This window comes from Xyrauchen texanus, chromosome 20 (assembly GCF_025860055.1).
Source record: "Xyrauchen texanus isolate HMW12.3.18 chromosome 20, RBS_HiC_50CHRs, whole genome shotgun sequence".
In the NCBI taxonomy this organism is placed as follows: Eukaryota; Metazoa; Chordata; class Actinopteri; order Cypriniformes; family Catostomidae; genus Xyrauchen; species Xyrauchen texanus.
In genome coordinates this window covers 27,839,255-27,857,900 of record NC_068295.1, presented here as the reverse complement: position 1 = coordinate 27,857,900, position 18,646 = coordinate 27,839,255, and the positions used below count along the sequence as shown (strand labels likewise).

At 40.3% G+C, this 18,646-nt stretch overlaps 1 protein-coding gene across 3 annotated transcripts in view; it reads left to right on the top strand.

Moving 5' to 3' along the window:
- LOC127661041 (dynactin subunit 1-like) overlaps positions 1 to 14,244 on the top strand; it is a 37,229-nt gene extending 22,985 nt beyond the window's left edge. The window contains exons 16-31 of one of the 3 annotated variants that reach the window (XR_007972722.1): positions 82 to 234; positions 935 to 1,095; positions 2,858 to 3,026; positions 3,185 to 3,253; positions 3,335 to 3,547; positions 3,655 to 3,816; positions 4,724 to 4,855; positions 4,948 to 5,073; positions 5,282 to 5,424; positions 6,557 to 6,726; positions 7,393 to 7,505; positions 7,616 to 7,802; positions 7,886 to 7,959; positions 12,633 to 12,722; positions 12,824 to 13,041; positions 13,571 to 14,244. Coding sequence is in view for 2 of the 3 variants with exons in the window: in XM_052151591.1 (XP_052007551.1) it covers positions 82 to 234; positions 935 to 1,095; positions 2,858 to 3,026; positions 3,185 to 3,253; positions 3,335 to 3,547; positions 3,655 to 3,816; positions 4,724 to 4,855; positions 4,948 to 5,073; positions 5,282 to 5,424; positions 6,557 to 6,726; positions 7,393 to 7,505; positions 7,616 to 7,802; positions 7,886 to 7,959; positions 12,633 to 12,722; positions 12,824 to 12,961 (2,100 nt within the window). In the remaining variant the exon portion in view is untranslated. Of the gene's footprint in view, positions 1 to 81; positions 235 to 934; positions 1,096 to 2,857; positions 3,027 to 3,184; positions 3,254 to 3,334; positions 3,548 to 3,654; positions 3,817 to 4,723; positions 4,856 to 4,947; positions 5,074 to 5,281; positions 5,425 to 6,556; positions 6,727 to 6,867; positions 7,350 to 7,392; positions 7,506 to 7,615; positions 7,803 to 7,885; positions 7,960 to 12,632; positions 12,723 to 12,823 lie in introns of those variants that run through there. The other 2 variants (XM_052151591.1, XM_052151592.1) reach the window with 2 other exon arrangements.
- Positions 14,245 to 18,646: the final 4,402 nt, after the last annotated feature.

The following is an 18,646-nucleotide window of genomic DNA, read 5'->3' as shown; positions in this document are numbered from 1 at the left end:
GAACACAACACACACTCATCTAGACAGCTATATGTGTATCTCATATGAAAAGCATGAATGTGTGTCTGTTTGTAATCTCAGGCTATAGAAATGGAGCTGCGTAAAATGGAGGTGGCTCAGTCTAACAGACAGGTGTCACTGTTGATCTCTTTCATGCCTGACTCCTTCCTCAAACATGGAGGAGATCATGACTGCATCCTCGCACTACTGCTCATCCCACGACTCATCTGCAAGGTGACCTTTATACATATGTGTGTGTGTGTATACACTGTAGATGTGGTGAATAATTAAAGTACATGCCATTTTAATAGTTTTAGAGGAATAGTTCACCCCAAAAACATTAATGACAAAAACATTGTCATTATTTACCCTCATGTCATTCCAGACCCATATTACTTTCTTTCTTCTGTGGAACACAAAAGGAGATATAAAAAATAAATAAATATTGAAATTGCTAATTTCCATACAATAGCAGTTATTGAGCTTCTAAAGCTTGAAAAGGCAGCCAAAAGTGTCATAAAAGTACCCTTCTTTAGATCATGAGGTTTGATGTTATTGAAGTGTCATCGTATTGGATTTGTTTGCTGTTTACATCAGTTGATCAATGGTTTGATTTATTTAACCAAAGGATTATGTGAGTAACAATTGCATTTGTGGTGACGGATGGGGTGATTTTGTCACTTTGTAATTGACAGAACAGCAGAGAGGAGACAGTTAATTATTTTGTGTAGAGAGAGGTGGAATTGGATCAGGGCATGATGCTGGCCAGACCTGAACCTGATCTCCCATTTGCGCACCAAGGCTTAACATGTACTGTATGGTGCACATGCGCTAACTGCTTGGCCATGGTTCCAACCTGAGATTTTGAGAACTTGAGAACCTTTTTTTCTTTTTGCAGGTTTATATTGAAGGTGTTTGTGATTGAATGTTGCAGGCAGAGCTAATCAGTAAGCAGGCCCAGGAAAAGTTTGAGCTGACTGAGACCTGCTTACAGCGGGCTGGCATGAGAGGGGCTGTTGGAGAGCAGCTGAGTTTTGCAGCTGGACTCATCTATTCTCTCACTCTGCTACAGGCAGCACTGCACAAATATGAACAGTAGGTTTACACAAATGTACACTTTGGAACATAAACATCCGCAACAGTATAAAAGATTCAGTAAAATGGTTTATGTACACAGTTTTATTTCCTGTGTTAGCAGAGACTTTTGTTTACATCATACCTTGGCATGTGTACATGTTTTTTTTAAGGGAAGAGATAGCATTACTGTTTTTGTAAATGTATTTGAATGTCAGGTTGGAACCATCCAACCCTTAAAGGTACTAAGAGATTTCTTTGAGGCACATAGTAGCAAATAAACAAGTTATACACAAGCAGAACTGTACATTCCTCTTTGTTTTCTAAATTATGTCTGTGAAATTATTGACATTTATTACCTTTGGACGGACAAAAGAGTAAAACTTTTCCACAAATTTTTTGGTGTGTACTACGGAGCCCCTTAGAGGACAAAGCGAGAATTTACAAGTGAGAACGTAGTGCACAATGGACATTGTATTTCTATAGAGTGTGAGGCCAGAGATTACTTATCAGAATGAGATGAGTCATTTCTATTTAAATGAATGGGAGAAATTGGAACCCCCAATCAAGAAGCTCTAGCACCCAACAGTCAATGGGTGTAGAAAGGAAGTCTCACCTTGCAGGTAAAAGAGCCAATCACCTTTTAGATACAGACATCGCCTGTCAATCAACTCTTTTTTTTGTGTGAAGTTCGGTCAAGCAGTTAAACGCGATTGATTCATGTGTTAATTCACACTGCATTAAAAAATCTGTAAACTTGTTTAGGCAGAGGGATTATAAGACTAGTCTTAAACTTGCCACTACATGATACATTGAGTGAAATATTCGCTCAATTCACTGACTTTTGCAGCCAATTTGCTCTGTTACAGCTCCCTGTAACTGGGAGAATGGGATGAGATAAGCTGACTCTGGATCAGTGGCTCCGAGCAACATTCTACATCGATTGTGTACACAGAGAAAATGTCTTAGTTTCTTTAAAATGTCAACATTTTTGTTTTATAATAAACAATTAGTTTGATTCATGAAACAGTTTCTATTACATTTTGGTAGCCTTTTGAAGTTGTGGCATCTGTACGCACTGTGGATCAACTCAAAAAAAGTGTGCACTGAGATGACTTATGTGAAAAATATACATTTAGTCATCAGATTTAGCGTTAGACGGGCATTCAACACTGAATTTTACCCTGACTTCTGAACAGTACCGCTACTCCCTATAAGTAGTCTACGCTGTCTGCGTAGGGCACCAACTCCCAAGGGGGGCACCATCTTACCCTAGGAGGGCACCAGAAAGTCCACCGGCTGCCCTTACTCGCAGGTTATACGTTATTCAAGGACCCGAAAGCAGTTGCGGATTGCAGATGATCACTTCACGCTCATATCACGTGAATTTTATCTTTACTGTATACATATGGATGGGCTGACAATAAAACTCTCTTGATTTAAATAAAAATAAATTATTATTATTTATATTATATTATTATTATTCAAATGGTTGAAGTTTCCTGAACAGTAAAATACTGCAGACTGCATTTGTATGTTCCCATACAGTATCCCATAATGCATTGTGTAAAGTACTATAAAGCTTAATAACAGTACTTTTTGCCTTGAAATTCTCCTGTAAATTTACAGCAATTTCTTACAGTTTTGCCTCAAACCTAACAGACTTGAACTAAATGCCACAAAACTCCAATTTAGATTGCAAGGGGTCTTTAAATACAGTAAACCTGATGAATTTAGAAAGGAATGATGCTCAAATGTCTCACTCTTTATCTCTTTGCTGCAGTGCACTCAGTCAGTGCAATGTGGAAGTGTACAAGCGTGTGGGTTCACTGTACTCTGAGATGAGTGTGCATGAACGCTCCCTAGACTTCCTCATAGACCTCCTGTACAAAGACTTGCTAGACGAAACTGTCAATGTGGAGCCTCTTACCAAAGCTATTAAATACTATCAGGTATAGTAAACATATTGTACTGCAGTTTTGTTATTGACATTTATTCCACTGTGACAATAAAGCAATTGCTGTATTACAAACTATGATTACATCACAGACAGAAGATATTACAATAATGATTTAATATCATTAGCAATATCATTGTCTCTTTGTTGCAGCACCTTTACAGTATTCATCTTGCTGAACAGCCTGAGGACTGTACCATGCAGCTAGCTGACCACATCAAAGTAATAAACCCATCTAGACTTACATATCCAGTACACACATTCACACAATCATCCTAAACGCATCTTTATATTTCTCTGTAGTTTACCCAGAGTGCTCTAGACTGTATGGCGGTGGAAGTAGGGCGTCTGAGGGCCTTCTTACAGGCAGGACAGGACGAGGAAGGGTTTTGTGTGCTGCTGAAGGATCTGGACACTTCCTGTAGTGACATACGACAGTTCTGCAAGAAGATCCGTCGGCGCATGCCAGGCACAGATGCACCGGGCATCCCAGTTGCCCTATGCTTTGGCCCACAGGTGCTGTGTATCCAGATCTCACTTATTTAGTAAAATCTTACACACACCTTTAATAAATAAGCTTTCCATTTTTCTTACAAATATTTGATGTGCTGCCATGTGTTTAGGTGTGTGAGACCCTGGCAGAGAGCAGAAGGCAGCTGGCCTGGGTGAATGCTGTGCTCCAGGAAGTGGCAGCGGCAGCAGCTCAGCTTGTCGCACCTCTCAGTGAACAAGAGGGTCTTCCTGCCCTCAAACTGGAAGACATGGCCTTTAAAGCAGCTGAACAGGTATCACATGAAAACATGTCCACATTTAACCCCTATATGAAAAGAAAAAATATATTTTATCTATTGACAAATCTATGACAATTCCTATGGAATGCATCTAGATGTTTAAATTTTGAATTTTCACATTCCCATCATTGTCAATTGTCACGATTCACTGTTGTCTGCAGTGTTTTTGCCTCTATCATCTGTTCCCCATGGACTACACTTCCCATAATTCCCTGCCCTCATCACTGCCAGCTGTCTTCTATTGTCCTCACCTGTGTTTTTTTTTTTAAAAGACTAATGAGTAAATGAAAGAGGACAATAGAAGACAGCTGGCAGTGATGAGGGCAGGGAATTATGGGAAGTGTAGTCCATGGGGAACAGATGACAGAGGCACAACACAGGGCAGACAACAGTGAATCGTGACATCAATGGTGATTCTCATTACTTGTACAAAGAACACTGTAATAAATTGTTTTTTAAATTGATTTATCTTAAATTAAAATAAATTAAAAGTACTAAATAAATACTATAATGATATGTAAATAGAATTTCAATAATATTTATAACCCCCCACCCCTTTAATTAAAAATTGTTGATGGGGTGCTTAATTATCATGGCAATAATGTCAAAATGCAAAAAAGCATAATGGTCCTAAAATAATAATAAATATAAATAATAAAACAAAATAATATACATAAAATAAATATAATAAAAGTATACAATATAATATATAAAAATAATTGATTATTAATTATTAATTAATGAATAATAATATAAATATAATTTCTAAATTCTTCCTTTTTGTTTTGGGGTGAGATATGACCCAGACCTGTTCTTGATGACCCTCTTAGGTTATGTAAAGTGGGTGTATTTTGTGTTACACGATGCTATAATGCAATTGCATGTATCATCTCTTGTTCAGATCTATGGGTCACAGGGCATAAACCCCCAAGAGTGTCTGCGTCAATCGTGCAGTGTAGTTATAGCAACCATGAACAAGATGGCTACTGCTATGCAGGAAGGAGAATATGACTCTGAGAGACCACACAATGGGGTAAGAAGGGCTCTTTCACTTAATACCTGTATAGCACTATGACTATGAATATTTGTGCATGGATCTATGGATGTGTGTATGTGTTGTTGTAGATATCTCCTGTGGAAGTCCGAGCAGCTGCGTTAAGGGCAGAGATCACTGATGCTGAAGGACTTGGCCTCAAACTTGAGGACAGAGAAACTGTCATTAAAGAGCTTAAGAAATCTCTAAAAATAAAGGTATAAACACTTACTTTAGACACACTAAAATGCATGTGATGGAATAAACAATAACATAAAATACTGTTGATTTACAATTATGCTTATGTCACACAATATGAAATATGGTTCTGCTTTAATGATCTCAGGCTTTTGCAGTATTCTTGACTATATCACTTGATCTATGTAGAGATCAACAAATGAGTTTGTGAAATGGTCTTGTCTCTAGGGAGAGGAACTAAGTGAGGCCAGTGTGCGACTCAGTCTGCTGGAGAAAAAGCTGGACAGTGCTTCTAAAGATGCAGATGAGCGAGTGGAGAAGATCCAGACCATCCTCGATGAGACACATTCACTCCTGAAAAAGAAGGAAAAGTAAGAGAGGACAGAGGGGTTTATATTTTGTCTAGTAGCTTGCAGCTCTCGACTGGATATTCACTGAAGCTATGCAGGGTTGAGACTGGTCAGTACCTGTATGGGAACCCTCCAGGTGCATTCCAATCCACCGATAGTGGCCTGTGAAGTGGACTTCACGCTGCATTCAGCCATCTTAAGGGAGATTTCAATTCCGAAAGGAGAGTAAATGTTGATTTGGAAGGGCACTCTGAACAGCTTAGGGTATAAGTGTACATCAATGCATTGTGAAGTAGAAAGGAAAATGTACTCACCAGTCATTACGAACCATCAAAGTAATGGTTAAATGGTGTGGTTAAAATAAACTATAAAATAAACAAAAGGGGTTTGAGACACTGCCGTTTTAATTAAGCTCAAAGGCGGTCGCACACTGGACGAGAAGAGCCAGTAGGACAAGGCATAGGTATCAAACACAGAGCATGTCGATGTAGTTCATTTGGCAGACAGTACACACAAAATGTTACCAAGGGTTTTTCCTTCTTCAACAATGAACAAAGTGACGTTGATGAGTTTGCATGTTAGTGTATGAAACTAGTGTAACTGCAGCTGAACTATTAGAAATGGCTATGTTAATTATGCAGTTATGCAGCTGGAAGAGATGTTAGTCAGTCCAGCCTGGGGTAGTCACCATATGGTCTGTTTGGTACCTAATCCCCAATATAGTGCAGGGATACTTTGTCCCTTTGGATGAGATGTTAAACCAAAGTTTTGACTCTCTATGTTTTTACAAATCCCAGGGTGCTTCTTGAAAAGATTAGGAGTGTTACCCTGGTTACCCACTCTATCCATCATTGCCTCCTAAAGGCTAAAGTTAAACTTGGTTTTCTGTGTGCCGCTTTCTTTATCAGCGTGCCACTTTCTTTATCAGCACAGTTTGCGAGGACTGTCTGTGTGCAGCCCGGTTTTTGTAGCATTTTTGTAGTTTTTATACCTGTACGCATCTGTGTGCATCCTCTTTGCGTACACCTGGAGTAGACGGTACTAAAGATGATAACAAAGCCGTAATATTGCTTCAGAAGGGTATACTTTGAAAGAATAGAAAAGGGTGCTGTAAATCAAAGTTTTTTTTTAAAGATTATCTTTTGTTTTTTAGGGAATTTGAGGAGACAATGGATGCTCTCCAAGCTGACATAGACCAACTAGAGGCAGAGAAGGTAGAGCTGAAGCAGAGAATCAACAGTCAGTCAAAGATGACCATTGAGGGGCTGGGAGGAAGTCCCGCCTCTGGCATCGCATCCATTGTGACGTGTGGAATCACTTCTGGTAAGAGACAGTTAAGGGAAACAGTTAAACTGTATTTAATTAAACTCAAAGTTTAAGTTTTGAACTCTAAAATGTCTCCATTTGTTTACGTCTTCAGTTTAAACTATTTAATATGTTTTCCCTTGTTTGTATCCCTTTTAGAAGAGCAAAAAGGTAAATTTGTTGTCAGCGACTGACATTTAAATATCATCTGTTTCCTCTCTCCTTCTCTCTGCTTACCTCTTGTTGTCCCTTCTGGCACCCATTGTTTACTTTGCATGACCCATGTGTGCATGCAAGTTATCTTGGCATATATTACAGTATACCTTTATATATTTAGTATGTGTTTTACACAGATTTTACAAAATTTTATGTTTGCTTTTCTCATATCACATTCTCATATACTTTTTAAACCAAATGCTATTTTGAAATATCAATGATTGCAGCTGTTTTATTATGACACCCATTTAGTGGATTGTTCTGAAATTCTTGATTGGATTTTGTAATGTAGCGTGTACCTAGGAGAATTTGTTCTCACCCTTTTACATGCTTATTTAATAAGGCAGGCTTATTTTAATAATTTGGTCTTTCTTAAAATTCTAGAGAAACTTTATTGTATCTGTAGACTGGAGTTGTATCTGTCTATTTATGTGCATTCTGTGTGTGTGTGTGTGTGTGTGTGTAAAGGTGTGTGTGCAACTGCAGGAGTGCCAGTAATAGACTCTCCACTCCTGACTCAGCAGATTGAAGCTCAGAGACTCAGTATAAAGCATCTGAAAAACGAGAACAACAGGCTGAAGGTCTCTCCTTTACACTTACACAGACAAAAGCACAGACCCACCATGCAGGCACTAAGAATTTATTCTCGTGTGTGTGTGTGTGTGTGTGTGTGTGTGTGTGTGGACTGCAGGCAGAAAAGATGTGTGCTCAGCTGGCATCTCTCCCTCCACTGAACGTGCCAAAGTTGGGCTGGAGAGAGGGCTGCAGGCCTGAGGTCTTATCTAGTGCCCTCTACCGCAAAACAGACCAGCTGCTAGATACTCTGCTCCAGATGAGTGCCAATGTTAAAGTGGTGGACATCACAGGAAAATCTCCAGGTCTGTCATAAATAGACAGAAACAAATACTAATTTCTTTGCAATTGTGTTAATGAGTGTTTGTATTGATGTTTTTGTTTACAGTGAGCCCCAGTGCCCAACTATTAGAGCAAACAGCAAGACTGCAGTCACTCAGTGACACTCTTGATAGGCTAAAGGTAAAACAAGAACTCTATCCTGCTCTTCTTTAAAGGAATAGTTCACCCAAAAATGAAACTTCTCTTATTATTTACTTACCCACATGTTGTTCCAAATCTGTTTTGCATAAATCTGCTATTGTTTCCATTGAACACAAAAAAGTGATTTTTGAAGAATCTTCAAATAGTTTGGAGAAACACCATCTGTATGAAGATGATGCGGCTTGGACACATCATCAGTGATGAACCCAGGCTGTCAGGTGTTTCGGGTCTAATCATCAAACACCCTCACCTGGGTGACCCAACTGGGGATGATCAGTCCCTAGCTTGTGTCCAAGCGGCACGCTACAACATGGATACCCCTTCTTGATCCACAACCATCTTGAAGCTTTTTCCCTGCAACCCTCTGATGCCAAGGAGCCTGAGTGCCCGGTGCAGAGACTCCCCTGGAAATCTCCTACAGCCCACCTCGATAGGCTCACAGTGGGCCTTCCATCCATTCCCTCTACAGGCCTCTAGCAACTCAAGGTAGTTGGCCCTCTTCCGCTCATGGGCTTCCTCTATGCAGTCTTCCCAGGGGACTGGAAGTTCCAAGATCACTACTTGCTTTGAGGAGTCAGATGTTAAGACCACGTCTGGCCTGAGTCTTGTCTTCGCAATGTGCTCTGGGAACTTCAGCTGTCTCCCGAGGTCCACTTTCAGCTGCCAGTCACGAAACGTGGCTAGAAGCCCTGTCGAGGTCTTCCGCTCTGCCTGCGTTTTCTCCCTGATGAAGGAGATGTTGTGCCTTGCTGGGAGCTGCTGTTTGCTCTGTTGTATTCCTGTAAAAATGGTATCTGCTACGGCCTTCAACACCTGGTCATGGCGCCATGTTTACCTCCCCTCTCCTAGGGCTTTCAGGCAGCAGCTCAGGATGTGCTCTAGAGAACCTCTTGCCAGCCACAGTGGGCATGCTGGAGTTTCCACAAGACCACAAGTATGCAGATTCTCACTGGTTCTGACTTCCAAATTTCTGTCCAGGTGATCTATCTGGTAGATGCATGGTCCCAGGTCATCCAAGCTCCGTGTTGATAGATCAATGCTTTGAACTTCCCTGGGAGTCCTGACTTGTCCACTGCTGACAGCCATGATTTCAGTTCGCTCTGTGTTGACTGAGCCGCTGCGGTGTCTCTCAGGGTTCTTTCGAAGATCTTCCCCAGGCTCTTAATGGGCTTCTTGGACACTGATGGAACTAGGATTCCCTCCAGGTGGAAGCGATACTTATCGACCACTATCCCCTTCCTCAGGACCAAGGACCTGGATTTGGCTGGCTTGAAGGCCATCCTTGCCCACGTGATGAACCTCTCCAGCCCGCGAAGGAGCCAGCAGCATCCTGTCACTTAAGTTGATGTGACTGTCAGATCATCCATGAAAGCTCGTATCGGAGGTTGGCGAATACCAGATCTGGACAAGGGGCCCCTGCATTCCACTTCTGCTGACTTGACGAGCATATTCATTGCCAGGGCAAACAACACCACTGAAATGGTGCAACCAGTAATGATGCCTTTCACTAGGCGATGCCATGCCGATGTTATTGTCCCGGAGGTGAATCTCAAACTGAAGCTGCCATAGTAGTCCTGAATGAGTTCTTAGATCTTCTCTGGGACATGGTATGCTGCCAAGGTTTTTGTCACCAGCTTATGCGGAATGGATCTATAAGCATTCGCAAGGTCAAGCCAGAGGACTGACAGGTTGCCTCTGTTTTCCTTTGCTTCACTAATCAACTGGGTGACCACTCCTGTATGCTCTATACAGCCTGGCACGCCTGGAACTCCTCCCTACTGCACTGTGGTGTCTATATAGGAATTCCTCAGGAGGTACTCGGTGAGCTGGTTTGCAAGGATCTTGAAAAGGACTTTGCCTTCCACACTTAGCAGCGAGATGGTGCGGAAACTGCGTGATGTCACTCGCCTTCTCCTTTGGTATCCAAACACCTTCTGCATTCCTCCACTGCTTGGCTACCTTCCCCCTCCACCATACTACCTTGATGAGTCTCCATAGCCTCTGCAGGAGTCTTGGACAATGCTTGTATACTTTGTATGGCACTCCACTCGGCCCTGGAGCTGCACCTGTCCGCGCCGCTCTGACTATATCCCGGACTTCTGCCAGGGTGGGCTCTTTGTTGTTAAACTCGATGGATGGGTCTGGTGGTGTAATTAGCTCTCCAAGGGGGGACAGGTCTTCCTCTCTCCTACTGTCACTGTAGGTGTCACAGATGGCAATACTGTGGTATTTTAATGTACACCATGGTGTTTATATGATAACTCCAATGTAGCCTACATTTCCAAAAAGCCAAAAATTACAATGATACTTTTTTGGTACTTTAAAGAGCCCATATTATGCTCATTTACAGGTTCATAATTTTATTTTGGGGGTCTACTAGAATAGTTTTACATGCTTTAATGTTAAAAAAAAAATGTGTTTTCTCATACTGTACATTGTTGCAGCACCTCTTTTCACCCTCTGTCAGAAACGCTCTGTTGGATCTCTTGTCTCTTTAAAGCCCCCCTTTCCGAAAACCCCAGTCTGCTCTGATTGGTGAGCTGGCTCAGTCTATTGAGCATGTGTCAGAAATGTAAAGCCTTAATGTAAAGGTGGGCATTATGCAAATGTATTGTATAGTGACATAGCTATTTCATGGACGTAATGGCAGGACTGCATACCAGGCCTTTCAGGCAGTCCAGGAGCAGTGTTTTCTGTGGGAGAGTGTAACTCCCTTTGGAGTGGACTTTGTAACTTTGCAGACCTTTTACATGCCCAAACAGCTATATAACACACTACAGGAAAGGTAAAATCCCAAAAAGCATAATACAGCCCCTTTAAAGCTGAAGTGTGTAATTTCAGGGACACCAAATGGAATAGCAAAAATATATATAAATTTTTTCAAAACCGCATACTGAATAAGCCCCTCATCTGCTGTTGATCAAACAAAGAGATAGACCCACCCCCAACTCACGCCATTCCATTGGTTAAGTATGGGGCTATGTATTTTTATGGTTCTTTTATAGTGTTATTTTCTTGTAATTTTTAGAGCTTTACAAAAATCTACATTCACTGAGCACTTTATTAGGAACATGAATAAAGTGCCTGACATGGTTTTCTACTGTTGTTGCCCATCCACCTCAAGGTTCGACATGTTTTGCATTCTGAGATGCTATTCTGCTAATTGTACAGAGTGATTACCTGAGTAACTATAGCCTTTCTATCAGCTCAAACCAGTCTGGCCATTCTCTGTTGACCTCTCTCATCAACAAGGCATTTTCGTCAACAGAACTGCTGCTCACTGGTTGTTTTTTGTTTTCTATAGACCGTTGTGTGTGAAAATCCCAGCAGTTACAGAAATACTCAAACCAGCCCGTCAGGCACAAACAATCATGCCATGGTCGGAATAACTGATCACATTTTTTTCCCTATTCTGATGATTGACGTGAACATTAACTTAAGCTCCTGACCCGTATCTGAATGATTTTATACACTGCACTGCTGCCACACGATTGGCTGGTTAGATAATTATACGAATAAGCAGGTATACAGGTGTCCCTAATAAAGTGCCCAGTGAGTGTATGATAAGATTCTTTAAAAATACATTTTGTGTTCAATGGATACAATAACAAATACAGGTTTAGAATGACATGAGGGTGAGTAAATGGTGACAGAAAGCTTTGGGTGAACTATTTCTTTTAAAGGGATAGTTCACCCAAAAATTTAAATTCTCTCATCATTTACTTACCCTCATGACTGCCATCCCAGATGTATATGACTTCCTTTCTTCAGCAGAACACATTAGAAGAAAAATAGAAAAATATCTCAGCTCAGTAGGTCATTATAATAGAAGTGAATGGTAACACGATTTTTGATACTCCAAAAAGCACAGACAGTCAGCATTAATGTCATCCATATGACTACAGTGGTTAAATGAATGTCTTATAAAGCGATACAACCGCTTTTGGTGCGAAAAGATCAATATTTAAGTACTTTTTAATTATACATAATCGCTTATGCACGTTCACGAGAGGGCTGAGGTCACATGGTCTCTCGAGTGAGGTATTGGCGTTGGCCTGTTCACATGAGAAGTGACGCATGCACGACACACCCAGAAGAGCAGCACTGTTTACAACTGAGTAGGAGGAATGCTGTACAGACCGAATGCCATAAACAAATTTAAGCAAATTTAAACAAAGATGTCAGAAGATTTAGATTGAAGAGGAGATACAAATTTTTGCACTGCCATATTTATTTGAACCTGAGTACTCTGACCAGGAGCACAAGGAGATGGAGGAGGCAGACAGAGAGCTCAGGACACAAGGTGGTGCACATGTTGCCAATGCCAACAGAGGTAGAGTGCATCTGCTGCAATGAATACCATCGCTGGAAAGACCGTCTGAAGATTTTATAAGACATTCATTTAACTGCTGGAGTTATATGGATGACGTTAATGCTGATTGTCTGTGCTTTTTGGAGTATCAAAAATCATGTTACCATCCACTTGCATTATAAGGACCTACTGAATGGAGATATTTTTCTATTTTTCTACAAAGTGTTCTGTTAATTCATATACAGAACATCTGGGATGGCATTAGGATGAGTAAATGATGAGACAATTTTCATTTTGGGGTGAACTATCCCTTTAAACAATTTTCTCTCTTTCTTGTAAGGATGAGGTAGCTGAACATGTAGTGACTCATAGGCCTGGTGCACAAGTCTCATCTGACTTTGCCACTTTTCCCTGCAGTTCATTTGTGAAGGTACAACAAATACTAAAATCTTTTCAAAACGGACTCTATACATACTTTTTTGAGATTTAGATCTGTTGAGCATCTCTCGTTCTGTCTCTTTCTGCTCTCAGGCAAAGGAGGAGAAGAAAGGAGATGCTGTGTTTGTCGGGCGTGTGATGATGCCTTGTACCCGAGGGCAGGAACAGGTGCATCGCCTGGTACTCTCACAGCCTCAGCTCCAGAGAATTCATTGCCTCCTCCAGACTTAAAACCTGCTTTTCATGATACTAGCCCCTGTCGCCTCTTTCCAAAAACAAAACCTGCTCACTCCAATTCTATCCCAAATAATGTAAGACAATAGTTGAAACAACAGGCTCAGTCTAAACTGATCAGTACAGATAATTAGTGTTCCAATTAAAGGTCCTGGCTTTATCTGTCAATCATTTATGAATAATGGAGAATTTATCTGTGACAGTTTTTTTAATAATGTTTCAGACAAGGAACAACAGACATTACTGGGTAAAGGACACAAAATGTCATCAGTTAATGAAGTTGTAGATTCAGACACCTGGTAATCTTTTGGTGTGATTATATCGAGCCCACCAACATTTTGAAAAGTTATTTAAAAAAAGACAACAAATTTGAAACATGAGATATGCTAAAGAACATGGCATGAACTGGATGATTCTGCATGACCTCTGCTGCTTTCTATTTTTATCCATTCAGTCCCTTTCTTCCCAATGAATGTCCATTGATCCTTGTTTAGCTTGCTGGATTAGAATTCAAACCATATGTGTCTATAATGTACTAATTAATAATCAGGCATTTCAGATATAAAGGCCGCTACCAAACCTTTGATTCTATCATTTCATATACAGGTGTATATCCAGAACATTTTGAAAGGGGAGGCCAAGGGAGGTAAATCCTTAATCAATTTCTTCAATAATTTGCAACTGTGCATAAATGTAATGATTTGATATAAGACTGGTACATTTCCCTCTTCAAAACATCATAAGGGGCATCTTGGCACATCGACCTTCCTACATTCATACAGTGCAAAACAGTTACCTGAGTATCAGAAAATGTATTCTCTTATTCACTGTTCATATATAATCAATCAAGGATTTAACAGCTCAGTGTGCTTAAATGTGATACTTGAATGTGCAATGCCAATGTGCTTTTGTTTACTTGCAGTAAAGAAAATACAAATGTCATTTCTGTCTGAAGGGTCAGAATTAGTGCCAAGCAAGGGAGAAGAAACAAACATCAAGCCAGTGCTGCTGTAAGTGAAGGGGATAGACAGGGAGAGGAGGACATTAGGAGATGATATTTAAAAACTTTTTAACTGCTGTATATTTGCTCAAAGAGGCTGTCAGTATTCAAATTGGAATCAAGTTTGCAATGGTATGCTTTGTTACTATTGTCTATTGGTAATCTATTAACTGTATAAAATGCGTACTGTTGCCTACAGTATTGTTGAATGTGTTGGCATATTACAAATATTGTGACTCAAATAATTCATTTAAAAATAAATAATAAATAAATAATTATACTATCAAAAAATGTACTGTATATTGTTTGAATTGGTCAGAACGACAGTCATGTGCAAAAGGCACAGAAACATTTTGTAAAATTACAATGTTTTAAAAAAATAATGGCATGCAGGGCTCACAAAATTTACTAGCCCATATAAAAAAAAGATTCTTTTTTTTAAAGTAGAAAATTGGTTAGGAGTCAAAACATCAATCATCAACTTTTTCAAAACACAAATATCGACAATCTGACATAAAATAATCAAATTAGAATCATGAATACAAATATGTATCTGGTTGTTACTGAACTGAAATTTCTATGAATTTGTGTGAACAGTATGGAACATGAATCAGCCTGTGTCAGATTCTGAATCTAAAATATCAACTGAAGTCACAGATGCTAAAATGCTTCTCTATGTTGAGGGCACAGCATCTCCTTCAGCTTTCTCCTCCACTGCATCAGTCTCCACTTCTCTGCTCTTTGTTCTTGCTGGGGTTTTAGGCGTCTTGAACCTCTTCCAGAAAACATCCAGGAACTAACTGCTTTGTCATGGCAAAAAGATTCAACCAATTCCCCATTTATAGAGAGTTGCATGAGATCATTCAGTGTTTCAGACTGTAGAGTACAATATGAAAATCCTCACACAGATGGCTGTCTATGGACTTAGTGTCAGCATTAATTTCACCAACAACAAGATATGAGAGAGGTGTTCTGGATTCTCAGTGAGGAGATCTTTGTACAAGCAATCTAGATTGCTACCCCGGTGCTCTGAAAGCCATTTGACGCTTTTCTCTGATTGTTCCGGTAAAAGATTCTAATCATCAGGAGTGTTGAAAACAGTGTCACCTTGTGGCGGGTAAAATTATAGCAGCCATAAACCCGAGCGCGTCGCTCGCTCTGTTGTTTGATCCATTAAGCAAATAAGCCTGACAACGCTTAATGTGTTCATTTTCTGATTGAATAATTCACATATTAAAGTGTGGCAATAAATTCGATATAATAATAATATCAGAGTTATTTGAGGCAAGTAAATGGTGCTATAATTATTTTATGCTGTTTATATAGCAGAATATATGATTGTGTGTGTGTTAGCACATGGTTTCAAACATTCTGACACGCAAAGTGAAGCATTCACGTGAAAGTGGAGCTTCATTTTTTATTGATCCTGTGTTTCTCTTAAAACAATAGCTCCTGCACAGAGATTCATGACAAATTGCGCTGCGTACTCGATTTGAAGCTAAACTTCAATGTGGACAAATCAGCATGATCAAAAATTTCCGCGATCGTATTTTTCCTTAAAATTACAAGTCAAGAGAGTGAATAACGTGAATCAAGGGAGGAATTTGACTACACCATTTCAGATAGCCCGTTGGGCAGCCGCAGGCCGGTGATGCATTTTGATAGCCTGACTGGAAAACACAATAGTTCGCTAGCGATTTTGCGAGCCCTGGCATGGATCATATTCATTTGTCAACTGACTTCATTCAAAGTGCAGTAAACATAAAACGAAATCAATATTTGGTGTGACCAACCTTTGTTTTTAAAACTACACCAATTCTCCTAGGTACACTTGCACACAGTTTTTCAAGTTTGTTGGCCATGTAGGTTGTTCCAAGCATCTTAGAGAACTTGCCACAGTTTTACATATCAAGCCTGTTGCAATTGCTTTTGTCACTTCATGTAATCCCAGACTGATACAATAGCCACTTTTCCACCATCGGGCTATAGTGCGAGCCAGGGCTGGTCAACTGGTCAGCCGGGGCCAATAGCCTCGGACCTCTAGCCGTGGCCCAAAATCGATCCACTTATCGGGCTAATAGCCCTGCAGCGTTGCCCTAAAACCCACCCTTAATATGCTGCCCTAGTGCCAACTTCAACCCCCACTCATTTCACAAGCAAGAAGGAAACTCAGATTGAGGTATCAGACTCTGGAGACTAGCGAAATGAACAAAGATTTTAACTGTGTGTGGCAGGGCGGAGCCGGGTCGTGATCCTACACACCCGATCCCATATTAGGCTAATTAAACCTCCTTCCCGGGTTTCGGCACCAGTGTAAAGGATTCAATGGAAAAGGAGGAGGCGAGAACCGGCTTTTCAATGTAAATAATAGATTAAAGACAAACTTAAAAGAAGACACAAACACACACATGATGGACATGTCCGTAAACGATCTCTCTCTCTCCCGCACAATCCTCTGCTGTCGATCTTTATCCCTCGGAGGCTTAATTAGCCTCATATGGGACCGGGTGTGTAGGATCACGACCCGGCCCCGCCCTCCACCCTACCACACTGTGAAAGCAAATGTTTAAAATATTCCAGAACATGCTGTGTGCTGGATAGGCTACTCAACTTGGCAAGTTTGGCGATAATACACTTAATCGCACCTTTGTTTCGCCAGACACCATCAGTCTGATGCTGCACTTTCTTATCAGCCCAAATATGCAGAAGAGACACAAATTTTGTCTACTGATCAGTACTGACGATTCTCCTGTCTCCGTTGGTCTGTTGAGATAAGCTTATAGCTAAATTTGAAAAATTGGGTAATGAGTATCTCAAAACCTCTGATCTGACTCAGTGAAGCTCCACCTTTGACACTGACCCCACCTCAATCCCCAGTTAGCCTTCGTTGGCCCAATGGTAATCGGGTGCTTGGCTATTGGCCCAGAGGATGAACGATGAAGCCCCAGAAGTGACAGTGTGAACACAACTGGACCTGGTATGCACTAGCAGGCCTTCATTTGGACTGAAAGTGGAAACGCAGCTATTGATTTTGAGATCCGATCTGTGGGGCCATACCATCTGATGCAGAACTCCTTGTTTTCCTTTTATTCTATTTGCAATAGATATATTTAAAAATCTTACATTAATATTTCCTATTGATACACTAAATGAGAAGATATAAAATAACCATCTTAAGACAATTGTTTTTGTGAAACGTCTTATGTTAAGTATTTTTTTTTAAATTCAAGTAAAAAGCCACTACCATCAACGCTCCTCAGAGGTCCAAACGTGCATCTGGAAAGCAGAGATAAAACTGAAATGTAAAGTATTTGCATTGAGTTCAAAGCCAGCAATGAATTACATTATGGGAACAGTGGGAATGGTTTGCTGAAGAGCCATAAAATTGTTGATAGCTCAAACTATTTTGAATAAATGTGCACTCTTTTTGTTGGTCTTCTTACAAAATAGTTTTATTTACCACAGTAGAAAGGCACAGAGCTCTGCATTACTCTACTGGAACTGGAAGTTCATTGTCTTCTTGACATTATCTGACATCAACTGGGTTATATGAATCACCTTAACAGCTACAACTTTCTGAGAGACTGTCTCTTTTAAATTCATAGCAGATTGGCTTGATTGACTCAATGATTCTGCAACATATGGATACCACAAAATTATTGGATGATAACAATGCAGTTCTCAACAGCAATGACACCAGCAGTGTAGGTAAAATCTCAGAGATCATGAGATGGATCACTATTGCTCTTGCACTTCCTGGCATCAGCTTTTCTATATACCTCATTGGAATGCAGGCGAAGAATGGCAAGGCTGCTCCAGTCTACCTCATCACTCTGATTGCATCTGACATCTTCAACATTTTTGGATGTCCAAAAGCCTCAGTGGATCCTCCTGCTACTGAGCAAATATTTTACTTTGGTATCATCTCCAACAAAATGATCTGCATTGCTCAGGAGCGATATCTCTTGGTAACTTGCCAGCAGTATAACGACTGTTTCATGAAACTCATGCAGTCAACCATGATTTCATTAGCTGTGTGAGCGCCTCCGTTTGCAATACTTTTTCTGGCTTTGAAGGGATACCATCTCTTATTCTTCATAGCTCTTCTACTTCCACTACCCCTGCTGGTGTGTTTCTTTCTAGAATGTTTTAGAGCTTTAAGGTGAACAAAAAGACCAGTACCTGTAACTAACAGAAACAAGATATTGGGTATGCAGGCTGCTATCTCTTTACTTGCCATTTGTCCTTAAAACACTGCTAAATGCAAGTTCCTATGTATACTACCTAGAACTTGTTGCTGATCTACTCTTGTACTTTGGCCCCCTTGTAGACCCATTCCTCTCAATCTTTCTTACAAATGGAGTCAATAAAATTTTGAAGGCCTTCCCCTGCTGTGTGAAGAGTAACACACAGGATACAGACAATTTGAATACAGAGACCGTGGAGAAGGTGTCTGGGATCTTAACTCTGCTCTAAATGGCTTGTGATGAGGAAAATTGGAAATGAACTCAAAATGGGAAACCAAAAATATTTTGTTAATCTAGATTGTTTCTTGTATTTTACATAGTTTTTATTTGGCTCAAGTCCACAATTCAATGCCACAAAGATCATGTTCAATCTCACCCCAGAAACAATGCATGAGTTCAGGCAAACTGGTACAACCGAGTTGAAACTCACCAGTT